The sequence below is a fragment of the Manacus vitellinus genome, unplaced genomic scaffold, assembly GCF_001715985.3.
Source record: "Manacus vitellinus isolate BGI_N305 unplaced genomic scaffold, ASM171598v3 scaffold_30_pilon, whole genome shotgun sequence".
NCBI lineage: Eukaryota > Metazoa > Chordata > Aves > Passeriformes > Pipridae > Manacus > Manacus vitellinus.
Window position 1 is genome coordinate 8,264,349 of NW_021940291.1, and position 17,211 is coordinate 8,281,559.

Sequence of the window (17,211 nt, forward strand, 5' to 3'; positions counted from 1 at the left end):
TGGTCTCCAAAGCCTGCTTGGTGAATGTTTGTTCAGCTAAATCGTGCCAGGTCTCACCAGCATCATTTCAACTGTCCTTGTTGGAGCATGGTATGAGACAAAAATGTGCTTATCAGTTGGAGTGCTTGTCCTGCAGCAACGAGCTGTGGGAGGCATCCTTAGACATCTCCATGTGCACAGTTCTGACAGTGGGGGGAAGACTGAAGGATGGATGGATGGATGGATGGATGGATGGACTCTGTGCAGGACAGCTGGCAGCCTGTTCTCCAGTGCCTCGCACCTTGAGCTCCATCAGGCTTGGTGCTGTGACCACTCCCCTGGGGAGCCTGTTCTACTGCCCAGCCACCCTCTGGGTGAAGAACCTTTTCTTGATATCTGAGTGAGGAGAGCCAGGAGCTCACACCCTTTGTGCTCATCATAACTCCTCTGTGGTACAATTCCTCATGGGCTCAGGCTCACTGAATTTCCACCTTTACTATTCTGGATGTGAGAAGGTGCTAAATAAGGGGTCTGGATACTGCAGTGATTGCTAACATGTATAAAATAGTGCAGTTACACAAAATGAATGCTTTAGTGTTCCTCTATTTTTTAATTACATTGAGGAGCTACCACTGTGGTATTCAGACTATGTGTTTCACTAGCCACAAAACATTCCCAAGGGGATGCTATACGTTTGGGAACTAAGTGACCAGCTTGCTTCTGGCTGTTGCTGATTTGTTTAATCCATATGCCAGATCTTCTGTATCTGAAAAATGTCAGTATTGATCTATCCCTACAAAGCATTTTGAGCATTTTCAGGCCAAATACTTGAACTAAGCACAATTTTGTTCCCTTTCTCTTCCTTCATTTGTCCTTTCCCAATTAATCAGTTATGCCACAGATATAAGGCTGGACTCTATCCAAGGGAAGCTTTGGCTGATATCTTAATCCACTGTGCTCTTCATAGCCTGCAGTATTTTTGCATTTGTTGTGAAAAGTGGGAAAAGGCAAGCAGGTGTTGTTTCCTTTAGTTCTTGGTTACTGGTTACTTTTGGCTCATACAGCAATTACTGTGCTTTGCAGGATGAAAAAGAGCTTAGTGGATTTTCCACTAAAATTGCACTCCTTTTCTTTTTGCACAGGAGACTCAAGTAGATCTTGATGTGTATCCAAAATCCTGAATTAAAGGCCAAATATTCTGGGAAACAGCATCTTGGGGGGTTTCTGTGGGTTCTTATTCCACCAAGTGCTCTTTTGAACATTCTTGCTATTGTGCACTTTGTTCTGTGCCCTGACGGGTCAACTGAAGAATTTAGGAGGATGGAGCAAGCTGAAGTAAAAAACACTATCAAAAGGCAACCTTTCAGTTTTACTGCTCCCTCTGAGTCCATACTTGAGTTAATTGGAAGTAATAAAACATAACGAAATGTGTCTCTGAGGCAAGAACACTCAGTTTTGGGGTGGGCTGTAATGGGAACACAGTGGGAGAGAGGGAGGAAATGTTAAAGGCATGAAGTCTCAGAAAGCAGTCTACAACCAGGGGAATTTGATCTGAAACCTGGGAGGATGTGGAGCAGACCTAAGTTGTGCAGGGGTGGTAGCAACTTTCCTATTTGAACTACTGAGTTATTAGGTGACTGTATATTTTAAATTGTGGTATGCTGCTAAAAGTCTTATAAAGATACTTTGCCCTTTCAGGCATTTCACACTCAAAAGGGACTTCAAAATCCCCAGAGTGTGATAAATGATGCTTTAATATTGCAGAACATTTAGCTGAGACATATTTATTAACCAGAGCTAGACAGGAGGTTGTCACAAAGCTTGGAAAAGAACTGTAACAGACACTTCCATGGGAGTTGGGGCACAACTGCCCTCTTTGGGAGCAGCCTAAACTTGGGCTGGTTTAGAGCTATCATGAACCTGCAAGCACTGTGAGAACATACATCAGTTGTTTTGGATCACCTGTGAAACGTCTGCCTTATTTTCAACTGTTTGTTTGTCCTTGGTATAGAAACAATCAGTTGTCAGCATCATTTTTATTAGCAGGTGGAATGAAATGAGTTCAAAATGGCATTGGCTTAAAACTTTTGTCTCTGACCTTTTCACAAATATTTATTTGCTTAGTTTTCAGACAAACATTTTGCTCCCCCCAAAAATACTTGGGTGACTGAAAAATCATGGATATGAATCTTTCTGAAAAATGAATTGGTAGCGTGGTGAGAGTTGTTACTGCAAAATTTTAGTGTGCAGGCCTTTTTTACAGTGTTTACCCAAACCCAGCTATAACCCTAAACTAGAAGACTACCTTAATTAGAATTCATGTGGGAATGTCGAGATGAAATTATGCGGTTTGTCTTTGGCAAGGCAAGTGAATTTATCAGTGACCTCTACTGGTCTAAAAAGGTACATGAATCCCAGCTGAAGGCATCACATTTTACTTCTCTGAGATGTGACTTTATTTGTGCAGAGGGAGAGGGAAAAACGTGGTTGTGAGCTGAAGTTATTTCACGTTGTGGTTCTAGGAATTGAGAATCTTGAGGTAGTTCCCTCAGCTTTCCAATCCATTGATCTTTGAAATAACACAAAGGCTCTGGTTGAAAAAAGTGAATGCAAAGCTCCCTTCTCTCAATGTGTATGTGTGTGGGGGTAGTGTTTTTTAAAACATATTAAAATTGAAGTGAGTTTTGTGTTTGCACCATTCAGGATCTTTCATGTGCATCTTAATGTTGTCTTTACTTTTGGGGAAATGGTAGGCAATAATGGGCTTATCTTGAGAATTAGGCTTGATTCTTTTGTTACATCAAACTTGGATGTAATACGAATTGAGTCACTGGAATTACAATAGTTAAAATAGTCACTGGAATGATTATAGTTAAAATTTGTGAAAAATAAGTTTCTTGGAAAATCGAAATTCCTGCACAACTATATAAACATAAATACATTCAATCCATATCAAAACTAAATCTGCTTTCAGTTAAGAACTATTGGATTCATGAATATAATATATGAATGATAAGATTTATGAAGTTTAATATTTCAAGACATTATATCTTGTTTAAAATATGAAATCATTAATTTTATTGAGCTAATAGGTTTTCCAGTTTTCCAGCAGTTACCCTGCAAACTGTTAGGATGTGATCAGTGACCCTTGAAAGCACAGCTCACTGCAATTAAAAAGAACCCCAAAATCAACCCACAACCAAACCCAACAAAAACCAATCCCATTTAAATCTTGTCTTTTCTACCGATCTTCTAACAGGTTAATTACTAACCAACATTTGCTGCTCATTTTACCCTCCCTACCCTCTATCCTTCACTCCTTGTTCCCTTTTCTCTTAAACTTCACGTTGTTAGTAGGTGAACACATTTTCCACCTCAGACAGCAGCAGCAACACAAAGCAACTTTTCTAGCGAGATTAAACCCCTCTTCCTGTGTCTTGCAGTCCGGCCACCTCAGTGGACCCAAAGCAGCCTGTGTTCCCCTCCCACCAGCCCTTGACTCCCTGTAAAAACACCTCAAAGCCAGACAAACAGAGCAACTCTTCTGGAAGATTCTGATCATCAGTGTTATCTATATTCTTTGCTTCCTCTCGGTCTTAAACTTATTTGTATGTGTGCATGATTATTTGTTGAATAACCTCATAGCAAGGAGCAGCATTTCTACAGCACAGAGCATGCTTTGATTTACAAGCATTTTATTCTCTGAGTACACAGCAAAAGAAAGAGCATCCCAGACTGACTAGCAGGGATTAGAACCCTTACTTGGGGGCTAGGAACTGGCTCCACCTGCTAAAACATGGATCAGGCCATTTTAGACAGTTAGTGATTTAATGGCTTTGTTTTCCTTACTGTGAAGGTTCGGGATACAAAGCCAGCTCTGTGTTGAGATTCAGAGCAAATGTGTGGCTGGAGATCAAGTCATAAGATTTGATCTCTGCTGTGATGAGGGCTGATGCTGGTGGTGCTGCCTGCCAAGGCTGCCAGTTTTAGCAGCAATAGCAGCTCTCTGGTGGGGCCTGTGTCTGCACAGAGGAAAAAGAAAACGCTGTCAGAAGATATATAAATAGGTAGCAAAAGAGGAGAACAACAAAACCTGCACTTCTACCTTGCCACCCCAGGTAAGGAGCAGATTGTACAGACAGTGCTCTTCTGTGCTTTTTCTGTCTGAACTCTGGCTGCTGAACAGAAAGTGTTGCCTTTCTGTCAGAAATTTGGATTGGACTGGTAGTTTCTCCGTTTGCCAGTGGGCCAGTTGCTTCTGTTTCTCACTGTGAGTTTGGGCAGCATCACTTAATACCACAGAGATTGTTTATTCTCAGTTTTATACCATCCCATTGCATGGCATCATTCTAAAGGACAGCATTGCAGTGGGCAGTCAGAGCTCTACTGTACATGGAGTTTGTTTTGTGCCTGCAAAATAAAAAATGAATCTGTGAAGGAAAGCAGCCTTCAAAGTTTTCAGTTAGAACTGGAATAATGTTGGTAATGCAGGTTTCAGGAGTTGCAGAACTGGAGAACTCCACAGGACTAGTAGGAAAACCACGCTCTTAAGAAGTTCCATGTATTTGTAACAGAAAAAACCAAGTGCAACTTGAAGTTTCTTGGATGGGGTTTATATTCAGTTGTTATGAAATTATATATTCAGAAGAAAAGCTGGGTTTTGTTATCCTTTGATTGTCAAAGAACAATGAAAATCTAGAACTGAATAAATGCATAAATGATGGGATGTTGACTGACGATGGACTGGGGGGATTATTATTGTGAAATCCTTGGCCAAATAACAAAACATTGAGCATGCTGCCAGCCAAATGATAAAATTTTGGTATGTTTCTCAGGTCCATAAAACTGGCTAAATATAAAGCGTGCAGGAAATATAAAGTGTTGCCTCTTCAAAAGCTGTAGAGGTTTTAGGGGCAAATAGCATCTGACATTTTGTTCATGTGTGCTCTACTTCCATATGTAGATCTGCCTGAGTAAGTGTTACTGGCAAAGCATACAATGGTAAAATCATTTTATAATTTTGCCTGGAAAATGTAGTTTTACAGAGAATTTTATTTATTTTACAGCAAAGACTTCAGTGATGGTTCACAAAAGAATCGTGCTCTGTTAAATTTGGAAAACTTATTTGTGGAGCCTTATGGATGGGTTGATGAGTAACTTCAATTAGTTGCTGTTCCCCTGCAGTGTAGCATTTGGGTCTCTTTTTCCCTGTACAAACTCCTTGTGTTCTCTCACTCAGTTGTAGCATCCCAGGATGTGCCTTTCCCCCAGTGAGCTGCAGTTCCTGCTGGTGGGAATAGTCTGTCTTAGGGAGCTTTGTGCTGTGCCAGCTGCTCTTCAGGAAGGCAGGATGAAAATTCATGTCAAAATTAACTTTTTTCTAGGTACTGATGGTTCTGTTCTTAGGCAGTAACAAGCTTGGGAGTCAGTGCTGAATTAAAGAAGCTGCACTGGTCTCACCCTCTAAATTCTTGACCTGTGAGCTCCCTAGACATGAGAGACATGACATTCCCCTTCTGAAGCTGGATGGAGCCTTCAACTTCAGTAAGAACATAATTACCTGTGATTTTTTTCTCCCATGAAGAAAAAGCTATTGCTCTTTGCATGCAGAGGATAAATTGTCAATACCAGACTAATTTTTCAGATTCCACAAAAATAACAATAATTTTTGGTTTTTAAAAAAAAACAACACCAAAACCTGAAAACTTATAAAGGAAGCTTTTTCTTAATGTTCTTTCAAATACTGACCAATAAAATCCATGTCCACATGTGGCAGGTTCAACAGTTTTGCCAGCATGTCCTCCTCATCCAGGTGAAAAATTTGAAGCAGGATATGTCTGCACTGCTTTTGGTTGGGGCTGTTTAGATGGAAGTAAGTCACTCACACTGTTCTGTGACATTCAGGTTTTTCAGTGTCTTATTTGTGAAGCTAAAATCTTGATTTCACAGGTCAGAACCAGACCAGGAGAAACTATCAACTGGTCTAAAGAACTGTAATCTTAAAACTGGGTCTTTGCTTCTATGCCTACCTGTGAATTACCTCAAAACTGGTCACCACAAAAGGTAGATCTGAATTTCAGTTTTGAAACATGTTGGAATTTATTCAAGTAAAACTGCTTGTATACAAAAAAAATGCTTGTAACTGTAAAATATCTTGGGGCAAGTGTCCAACCAATTTTTATGGTGTATTAGCAGTGACATCAAGTTCACCTTTCAGCACTTCTTATGAATGTTTTCTGTGTGTTTCAGATGGACTGCTCCCTCAGGTCTTTATATGAAGTTGATCTGCCAATCCTAAACAGCAAAGAGTGTTGAAGAGCATTATCAACTTAACAAGAAACGCATCCAAGGTGACACTGTAATGTCTGCTGGATTTCCAGATGGAGGAAAAGATGCCTGCCAGGTCAGCTGAACAGAAGCCTTGCGTGCCTTTTGGGAGTGTTTCTCAGAAGCTGAAGGCTCTGTGTGCCAAAGTAAATAAATACAATGTAAACTGTGAGGTTTGGAGTGTATTTATTTTGGTGTATGAATTCTTTCAAAAGTTCTGTATGGGGCAATGCACTTAATGACACGATCCCATTTTAATTATTGTACGAGTTGTGTGACAGGTTCTTGAGAGCAATTTTGCAATGCATCCCAAGTGCAATGATGCTTAGGGCTTTCTAACCTCAGAACACTTGATAAGTTAATTAAGGTTGCAAAGATCCTTTGGACGAAAGCAGAAAGTATTGCCTTGGATTACAGGAAGGAAAGGAAGTGAGATAAAGGTTAAGTGATTGTTTCTCACTCCTTTTTACATGCTCAAACACGACAGAGATACTCTCATGAGGGAACTAATCTGTCTTTTCCCCTCTTGACAATCCCGACTAAACACAATAAAAAAAGGTGTGTGTATTTACAGCTCCTTATAAAATGACTGTATAAAATGACTGTATATGTTGCAGGTTTGTTAGTATGGCACAAAAGAGAACTCAGTAAACTTCTTAAGACTTCTTAGTGGTACTTCTGTAAGATGTGGGTCACGGACTTTTACATGTTTGGGTTTTTCTTGCAGGGAGACTCAGGAAGGCCCCCTTTTGTGTCGATGTAAGCTCGGTACCTGGACTCTTGCTGGTGTGATCTCCTGGGGGATGGGATGTGCCCATGGCTGGATAAGTAATGAGAAGAAGAAATATTACAACAGAGGATCATCTCCTGGAATATTCACAGGCCTCAGTGCAGTGCTTTCCTGGATTCAAGAGAACATGAATGCTGGTATTAAGTCTGCACAGTAATGTGTCTTTCACTTGTGACAACTCCTCTGTCTCATAACATTTTATTTACTTTTGTCTTTTCAGGATATAGCACTTATATTTTTCCCCATTGTTTCCTGGCAAAACACTGTAGCATTTCACAATGCCTTTAAATGTATGATACTGATTTAGCAGTTGCCAAAACCAAATTGAAAGCATTGTAAATGTTTGCTACCCTTCCACTATACTTTGCCTCCTACTTGGACCCTTTTTTTTTTAACTTTAAGAATGGTCCTTTTATTCACCTAGCCTGTTAGCCTGTTTTTTTGATTTTTATTTTTTTTTTAAAGTGGAAATTCGCCAGTTGAAAGTGTCTGAGATTCCATATGCGCCTCTTTGAAGTCACTTGTCATTTTTCTTGGCTAAAACATGTTGGATCAGATATTTGACAACATGGGGTCAAGTCATGCTCAAAAGTTTCTTTGTTTACTCTGCCCAAAAGACCAAGTGTGCCCCCTATCACAGGAACAGTGTTACAATTAGCCATTACTTCCAAAGCCATGGAGTTGGAGACAGACATGACAGGGGTGAATTTTACTGAGAGTACTAAGAAACTGAATTAATATTTTCTTCCACTTTTGGCTATTTTTGTTAAAAGGTGTTGGAGATTGTGTTAAAGCTTCCACAGAGAACTGAAAAACTGAAGGAGGGTTACTTAAGGGGTTCAACTAGTCAATAAGAATGAAAAAAAAATGGGAGGGGAAAAATAAAATTCTGTATTAGAAAACATCTCCAACTGGTGATTCAAAAAAGGAACACTCACAATGTCAGAGAAAAATGAAAAGGGTTTAGTTTCTAAAAAATGTTTGGGGCTTCAAGTTAGAAGATAGGGTCTTCTTTTTAAATATTTACTAGCTGGCTCATTTTATTATGAGAAGAAAATAATAGGATTAGCTGTTGCAGTGATTAAAATGTGTTGGCTCCAGTGAGCAGCAGAAGTGATTCAGCAGGTAAAGAGAGAACACAACCCTCAGTTGCACTGCACTAGGGTTTGCTTGCTCACCCTTTTGCACCATCTCAGTGGTGCAAATGATGTGAACTGCAATTGCTGTCAGGCTGAATGTCTCCATATCCCTGATGTGATGGTGCCAGCTGGATTCTGCTGCTCTTCCCTAAAATGTATTTCAGGTATTTACTCAGCAAGTGCGTAGAAAGCGAGTGCTGTGCTCCTCAGGCTGAGCAGTGGCCTGTCAATATGTCATTAATTCTAGCAGTGGCTACTCCAGAATTGTTTATTCCAAAGTCAGCATTGCCTTAACTTGCAATTTTGTTTTGGTTCTCAGCCCTAGTTTATTGTCCCCAGGAAGCACTAGAATTTGCCTCAGTATTAGCTGTATAAAATTGCCATTTCACACAGATAAAAGTAAAGCCCATATTGTGGATATGAAACTACAGTAATTTATTCTTCTTTTTCCTATCCTTCCCTTCCCTATCCTCCCCTTATTAGATCTGAAAATGAGAAGCTCCACAGGTGAGTACAGTGGGTTTTTTCAGTGTCTTCTATCTGTGTTAGAGCATAAAAAGACCCCTAAAATAGTCGGATGTATAATTTATGAAGGAAGAAATGTACAGAATCTTCAACTCATCAAAGCACTTTTAAAGGTATACTTTAAATAGATAGTTTTTCATTCTGCTTCTGTAAAAAAAATTACATTTGGAGGGTTGTATTTATGCATTGCTGACTTAAAAAATGATTTTTCCTTAAAACAGCTCTATATATAAGGCCATATTTTTATTGAAATGCAACTAAAATTAATGGGAAAAATATAGAAATACAACCTCTAGCAATGCATGAAACTTAGTGATTTTGATACTGTATAAAAACTGTACATTCTAAATAGAAAGTATGTGGTGAATTAGTAGTGCTTTTGCACAGTCTGTGATGACTCTACTTGTCTATTTCTGAGAATAAAACCTAAAACCAAAAAAAGCCCCATAAAAGCCATCCCCAGATGTAACAGGTTTTAAAACTGAAGGCTTATGTTGACTGTGCCCTGGTAATGTTGTTCTTGGACACTGTTCATCTAGGTACAAGTTCACATGAAAATACTAGAAACAACTCTTTTGAAGTAGATCTTAAAGCTTTAATTTTAGTAATCTACAGTGAGACTTCTCAAATAACAAACACACTTGGGCACGTGGCCAGTTTGTGTAGACTTGCTGTGGCCAGGGAGAACTGGGAGTTTAAGTGCTGTTTGTGTCTTTTTCAGATTTTTTACTGGGCTTCCTAGGATGCTGCAGGTAAGATAATCTTATAAGTACTTGACTCCTTAAATTTGTTTTCTTACACATAGTTGTTGATAAATGTTGCTCTTATTGTGTTACCTTGCAAAGAGAAGGAAAGGCAAGGGGAGATGATTTTTGTAATTAATTGCATTTCTAGAGAAAAGCTTCTGCTTCTTCTATTATGGTGTCTGTAACAGCAACTGTTGTACTGTTGCAAAAGTCTCCTGCTGTAACATAACTAAGGACATTATTACAAATGGGCTGCCATGAACACTTTTGTCATGTCCTGAAGTTTGCATTTTTCCTCCCTGAAAATCATTTATACTGAAATCTTCATGTAAAAAATAGTTTTGTTAAGGTAAAAAGCAAGCACTGCCATTTTTACAATAAAATGATGGCTCGTTGGCAGGGCCTTCATTTTTGCTCCCAAATTATATAATTCCAAATAAAGGAGAGAAGACCCAGCATCAGTCTGCCAGGAGAAACAAAGTACAGCTGAGCAATCTTGAGTCTCACAATATTGTCCAGATGTTTGATCTTTTTGGTGGAACAGATGGTGGCACATGTGTTAAACCTAATTCCTTCTATTTTGTTTTAACTCTCCAACACAGCATTTTGTAGCATTCAGGATTGCAAACTCCATGACAGGGAAGGGGAATTACATTTTTCTGGAAGTCCCAAACAGTCCTATGAAAACCACCAGTAAGTAGACAAAACACAGCCTTTCCCCAGAAACTATTCCCCATACCAGGGTAGGTTTGGGGTTTTTTTGGTTGTATTTTTGAGAATAGGAACCAATTTGTTATTCCAGATTGCGTATACGGACTCTATTTGTGCCAGAAGGGAATTACATATTGCTTCAGTTTTCCCACTTTGATGCAGAGCCAGAAACATTCTGTGACTATGGTTCTTTATCAATCTATTCAAAAGATGACAGTCTCGTGGGTGAGTTGTTGTCCCTTTTATTCTTTGAAATAATCATAGAATCGTTCTGGTTGGAAAAGACCTTTAAGGTCTATAACATGTCAGAGTACTCTTGGATTCTAACAGCAAGGGCACCCAATGAGGACATGGAGGTTGGTTGTTTTACTTGCATTTTCATGATTAATACGTTGTGACATAGGATCTAAAGTAAAAGACCAGGAGTGTGGGAAGAGAAGAGACTGGAAAATGCCTGGCAAGGAAACATGTCAGCATATGACTTTCTGGTGTCAATGATTTTCAATTTTTAATAGTGTGAATCTATTTGGGCTAATGGTTTAATAGGGAAAGTAGATGAATGAATAGGCAATTTCCTCTCCATCATAAAATTTTTATAGCTAAGTACTAGAAATGGTACATGCAGGTTTTCTCAAGTGACTAAAGACTTTAAGCAGTGATGATTCTCTAATGCTGTGGAGGAGATCCTCCATTATCAATTTTGTTTAACTCCAATAGTATAAGGCTGAAATTTGTTTCTGACAAAGAGGATTATGGAACCGGTTTTTCCATGACCTACAAAGCTCTTACACCAGATATTCTTCCTGGTAAGTCTAAGTTTAGTAATACACCTGTCTGCACTCTTGGGCGGTGACCTGACAAAAAAAATCAGAAGAAAATAAATCAGAGGAATCTCCTATGGTATTCCTACGTGGTTGAAGTAATGAACAAGGTGAGTGTGGCCAGGCTGCCATGTGACACTGTGGGAAAAACTAGGATGCCAGAACAAGATAGGATAGATGCTGTTGAGAGAAGTCCTCCTTTAACTTTGCATCTGCTCCACCCACTTTATATAAGATCTCATTTCCTTCTCTGCTTCCAGAATGTTTTTAAAACTCAATTAATAGGATTAATCAAAGGAGCAGAATTTCCAGATGAAAGCTGCTTTGCTAGTCCTGGGCTTTCGTGGAGGGGCCCTGAGGGAGGCAGCTGATGCTAAAATTCATGTCATAGAGAATTGCTTTTGGTTATGCTGTGCAGAGCAGTTCACCATCCCTAGGGAGCGGGCCCTAGGGCCACCTGCTGGGTCTTAAGTTACGGACTCCTGTTGTTCCCATTTCTGCAGCTTTTCCAGCTGGTTCTTTCCTTTGCAGAGTGTGAGGGCAGAGTGTGGGGAGGAATCCCTTCTGAGGGCCTTGCCACTTGCACAGCCCATCAGAAAGACACATGCTCTGTTTCTGTTCATCTCCACTTTCCTCTCCAAAAAAAGTTGGCAAATATTCTTCAGACCTGCTCTTGTCCTGTTCTCTTCCTCAGCTGTGAGAAAGCATCACAAGAGTTTTTCTGGATTTTTCTTTTTATTTTTTTTTTTTTTTTGGTGAATGATTTAATAGAAGTCACAGTGCTTCCATTTTTGTTTTCCTGGACTTTCAGATTCTGGCTGTGAGTCCCTAGCTGTCCTTTTTGAAGAAGGAGTCTTACAGAGTACACACTACCCAGAACACTACAGCAACATGGCAGACTGTCAATGGATTATTTATGCACCAGAGGACCATGGAACCAAGGTATTACATGAAACCTTTTTGTGTCTACAGGGTGGAAGTGGCATCATTGGTTTAACAAGAAATTATGCAGCTTAAGGACAAGGAAGATCAAGCAACATGAGCTTGAATAATGCTGCTGGATGCAGTTAAGAGAAATCACTTTCAGTTCCAAAAGACAGAGAGGTTTTGATTTGTCCTATAGATTATAGTAAAATAGGGTTTCCTGATTTCGATTTTATCATGACAGATTCTTCTAGAACATGTAATGCATTATGTGTCACCTGTGGGAGGTCTGAATGTCACAGAAAGCAAACCTTACAAGAATCATTCAGAAGAGTAATGACCCTGTTACAGATCTTTGAATTTTTTCTATGTGACTTTTAAAAACAAGGTTCAGTTTTTCATTTTTTATTTAAGGCTTACCTACCAGTCCTTTGAAGTAGAAGAGAGTGAAGGTTGCTCCTATGATGCAGTGACTGTGTATGAAGATGTGGGAAAAGAGGAGGAAATCAGTTTGACTTTTGATTCTTTATTTTGGGGATGACCTGTTTCTTTTATGACTTTCACTAGCCCTATTGTCCAGTCTAAAATCAAGTTCACCTCTAGAGTCTCAGGTGATATTATAGGTACTAGTTTCAGTACCTTGAAAAATACTTGCAGGTATTGCTGCCTCTGTTCCACTTACAGAGGCAAAATCGCATCTAACAGAATTGGTTTTGTGTGTTTAAATTCTATAGGAAATGCAGCTCTGAATTCATTTAAATGAAGAAAAAAACATAACACAATAATTTGGTTTTATAGTGAAGATCAGACACAGAAAACACCTAAGAGATCTGCTGTTCTTTACTCCAGAGCAGCATTCCTGCCACCTGGATGAGAGGAAGGCCTGTCCCAATCAACTGATTTCAGCACTTGCTTGAACCTGGTACTTAGATTGGCACCAGCAGAGGCTACTTCTGAAACATTGATAAGGGGAAATCAGATAATTGGTGTGTTTCACGTGTAATGGCAACCTGTGGGTGTGGGTGCTGCAATAGACTGTTGTGAAATCCTGCCAGAGATGTGCTGATGAGGTAATTACTGAGCAAGGACAGGATGTCAGTAGTAATAGAACAGTCCTTCAGCCTCAGTCTCCTTATCTCTTGTATATGGTTATTTTTCACCCTCCTTTATGAGAGCTGGAATACACAGAATATTGCATACCTGCTGTTGAAGGAGAGAAGGATTAAAAAGTACCAGTTAATCTGCAAAGTGAGCCTTTGCTTTCTCATCTTTAGCCAAGCCTTGTGGATTTGCCCTAGTGGCACCTGTCCTAAGCTCCTCTGCTGTAATGCTGGTTGTCTTTCACCCTGATGAAACAGAGACCTTTGGAGGATTCAGAGCCACAGTCTCTTTTGTTCATGCAGCAGGTAACACAAGTAACTTGGGAAAATGCCCCTCTGGGGCAACACAGAAGGCTCTTCAGTAAATCAGCTATTCAGAATTATTTTGTTCCAGAAGAGTCTTATCTAGCAAATTGTTTCAGTGAAAAAAAAAATATTGTGAACCTATTGAGGCATTAAACAAAGGCCTACTGAATGGTGAAGAAACAGTGAATCTACTCAAAATCTGGGAGATTTATTTGTGTAAGAGTGTTTTGGTGCATTTTAAATGGCACTTCACTACTATGTGAAGATGTAGTAGCACAGATCCCTAAAACAGAAATCTATTCCTTCTAATCTCTCTGCCTTTATTCCCCAAAAAATTAAGGAAATAAAAGTGGGTTTATAATATAAATATGGCTCAAGACAGCCTGCTAACACATTTGCCATTCTCATTTGCTAGATTTAGATACATTGAATCCAACTAGTGAAGAAAAATCTGGAGATATGGATATGGATACGGATATGACTGAAGAAGAAACACAGTTTACAAGAGGCAAGCTAAACTGAGTTATATTTTCTTCATGGGAATAGAGAGTAACTTTTGGACTATAAATTCTACAATTATATAATGGTTGCTGTTGTCCCAGATTTCTTCATTAAGACATTTTAAGGAAATAAAAATATGAACAGTAACACATGCTTTGGCTTTAGCAGAACTTAATTTTTCTTGTTTCCTTCATCTTGTTAAATCATGTACAGCAATGCAATGACAATTTAGCTTGTATGTCATTTTACACCTTCTTCCTTTGGTGAAAATAATTGCAGAGACTACAGGGTAATTGAAAACAATAACCAGCATTTTCCCCTCCAGCACTTTATGGAGAATGGGATGAGTCCATGCTCATTGTAGGTTTGAGGCTAAAACTTTTGAAGTAGTAGCTTTCATCTTGGTGCAGTTCTTTTTTTGGTAAGACCATCTCCTCCTGCTAGTTCTAAACATTTGGATCCTTTGTAATGAGGGAGGTTGGAAGATTTAGCAAAAAAGGGTGGGGAGCGGAGGCTTGAGAAGCTATGGGGTAACCCTTAAATGGAATGTTCTTTCCTTCTCCAAATCTTAACCTCTAAAGACTTCTTGAAACATCAGTGCTTTCTTTCTGTTTCAGATGATATTTGAGGAATGCCTTCAAATCAGCCCAGGCTCATCTTCAGCAGGATAATTGGAGGTGAAGAAGCTGTACCACACTCATGGCCTTGGCAGGTCAGTGTACAAATTTCAGATGAGTCTACCTGTGGAGGAACAGTTCTTGCCAAAGAATGGATTGCCACAGCTGCCCACTGCCTTGATTCCAAGTAAGTACACTGGGATGAACCCTTCCCTGGGAATCTCTGTAATTGCATAGTGTGTCTCTGTCCAGTGACAGTGGTTCTGTCCAGGGTGGCTGGAGCAGTTGTTGTTACCAGCTCCCTACAGCTTGCACTGTAGGGATTCTTTTACTCCACACACATGTTCTAGCAACTTAGTAGGTTTTAAGACTCACAGGTTTCAAGAATGATGTTATATCAGCCTGACAATGAACTTTTTTTTTTCCCTTAGGGAACTATACAGAGATTTATGGATGGTGGTAACAGGACTTCATGATCTTAAGAGCAAGAGTACAGACAGGTACTATGTGTTCTGGTTAGTAATAAATTATAAATCTATCTTGCAAAATTGCTTTTAATGTAAATGCATCTCTCAGATTGTTGATGATGCAACAATCTAACAGCTTGCATGGTGACGTTAATCTGCATTTACACAACAGCTTCTGTGTGTATCAACAAATTGTATCAACACACATCTGAGACTTCACCAGCAGTGAGCTCCAAAGCTTAGTATCCTGGAGGATGTGGGAGTGAGAGGAGTGTTGTCTGTATGTTCACCAGCGACTATCAGTAAGACAGAAATAACTGAGGCACAACTTGCCACTTTGCTCACACTGGACAAATGTTTTTCCAAGACCTTCTTCCTAAACTTGTTGCATGGAGTTTCCGTGTCACAGATGCATAATCGTGACTTGTTAATGTAAGAAAGCTGGTGGCTTCAGCAGCTGCTTTTAAATGTGTCCCCCTTGTGAGGCATCTTGCATATGGCCTGGAAATTTATAAAACAAAATTACTTAAAGACTCAAATTCCCAAGTCATCCCGAAAATGTTGCTGTCTTCGCTTTCCTAGAAAAGGTCAGTCCAGCAGTTTATTATACATCCAAGTTTTAATGAGGCCACTATGGACTCTGACATTGCCTTACTGCAACTGGCTGAGCCCTTGGAATTCAACCACTGCGTGCACCCCTTGTGCCTCCCTCCCAAGGAGAGGAGCAAGTCCAGCCCTCAAAGATGTGTGTGGTCACAGGATGAGGTGCACATGAAGCAGGTATGCAGTCTTTGCCTTTTCGAAGTTTGGCTGTGTTTTAAATATTGTGTTCTATGTTGGAACATTCATTCTGCCTATACATTAGTTTCAGGAGAACATACATGTTAAAAAGTTTTCACTGATGTAAACTCAGCTAGATATGCAGGGAAAATTGGCGGGAAGAGGGAAATCAGATGATTTAGACTAAGACCATCTGAAAAGAGCAGGAGTAAAGCTTCTTTCTGGAATCACCAATTCATGCTTCTACTGGTTTCTGACATGTATGACTTCAAGACAGAGTAAAGGGGAAAAAACTGCAACAGCTGGAAGTTCCCACCCATGTAGTTGATACATGTCAGAGCTGTTACATAAACCTTCCCAGTAAGGTGTCCCAGAGGATGATCTGTGCTGGATTCCCTTTGGAAGAAGGCAAGGACTCATGCACAGTAAGTAACACACATCAGCTTTGGGGTATGGCCAGATGGGCTCTGGAAAGGGAAGTGTAAAACCTCACAAGAAAACCTGCTTTCTTGCAAACAGGCTGTGGTGATTTAAAGCAGAAGACTCCTTAGTAGCAGAATTTTAACTACTCATTTTGCAAAAAAGAGTAACTTCCCTTGAGCAAAGGTTGTTTCTTTCTCTGCCTTTTAAGAACAGACCCCACCCAAGCATGGAAGCAGTTGGGACCTCTCCTAGCTGAACTGATAGTTTAAAAACAAAAATTCATAAGAAGGTTCCTTTGTTCTCATGCAGAGTGATTCTGGTGGCCCATTAGTTTGTCCTTCAGAAGGCAACTCGGGATTTTACGCCCTCCACAGAATTACTAGCTGGGGTTTGGGATGTGGAAGGAAGAACTACCCAGGAGTATACACAAATGTTGGGTTTTTTCTTGACTGGATCAAGAAGAATGTTAATAGTAGTGGTGTGTATGAAAAAAAAAAGAGACACCACGATTAAATGAATCTTTTTGCTATTGCTACATGTTTAATTCGAGGTCTTTTCCAAGGTACCATTTTTATATTTGGGTGCCTAGCAGTTCCTGAGATCTTGGCTGTTTAAACTATCCCTAGCTGAATGCCCAGAAACAGACAAATCTAAATCAGTAATAACTTCTCAAAATCTGATTTCTACAAGACTATTATTATTCCCCTCTCTACCTATACCCCTCTTCTTGTGTGGATGAATGTTTCCCTTACTGCGGCTTTTCTGCTTCATTTCTCGGGGTTGGGTGGGTGTAGGGAGGCATGAACTGACACGTGATGGCAGCTGAGTCCACTTTGACAAGTTTACAGCCTGCTTCTGTCGACAATCTTTGCAAAGTTTACCCTGAATTATTTTCTTCTTTTTTCAGATCTCCCCATTTTCATAGTGTGACTGTCAAAAAACCAGTTCTGATGGATCCCGTTGTAAAACACTTCCAAAGCACAAAATGTAATTGAAAAAAAAATTGGTGGGGTGATGTAGTTTCATAATTGATGAAGAGATTCCAAAGTAGCTGA

At 39.7% G+C, this 17,211-nt stretch overlaps 1 protein-coding gene across 1 annotated transcript; it reads left to right on the forward strand.

The window, feature by feature from the left end:
* Window positions 1–2,298: 2,298 nt before the first annotated feature.
* OVCH2 (ovochymase 2) lies at window positions 2,299–17,086 on the forward strand. Its single transcript, XM_029961038.1, is given in 25 exon segments — window positions 2,299–2,382; window positions 5,463–5,523; window positions 5,756–5,851; window positions 6,229–6,248; window positions 6,250–6,309; window positions 6,311–6,382; window positions 7,034–7,045; window positions 7,047–7,233; window positions 8,719–8,742; window positions 10,109–10,199; window positions 10,309–10,449; window positions 10,890–11,023; window positions 11,850–11,980; window positions 12,357–12,471; window positions 13,237–13,368; window positions 13,784–13,876; window positions 14,487–14,673; window positions 14,918–14,964; window positions 14,967–14,986; window positions 15,536–15,670; window positions 15,673–15,733; window positions 16,007–16,158; window positions 16,335–16,339; window positions 16,468–16,634; window positions 17,064–17,086. Coding segments are annotated over 25 exon segments (2,250 nt in total).
* Window positions 17,087–17,211: the final 125 nt, after the last annotated feature.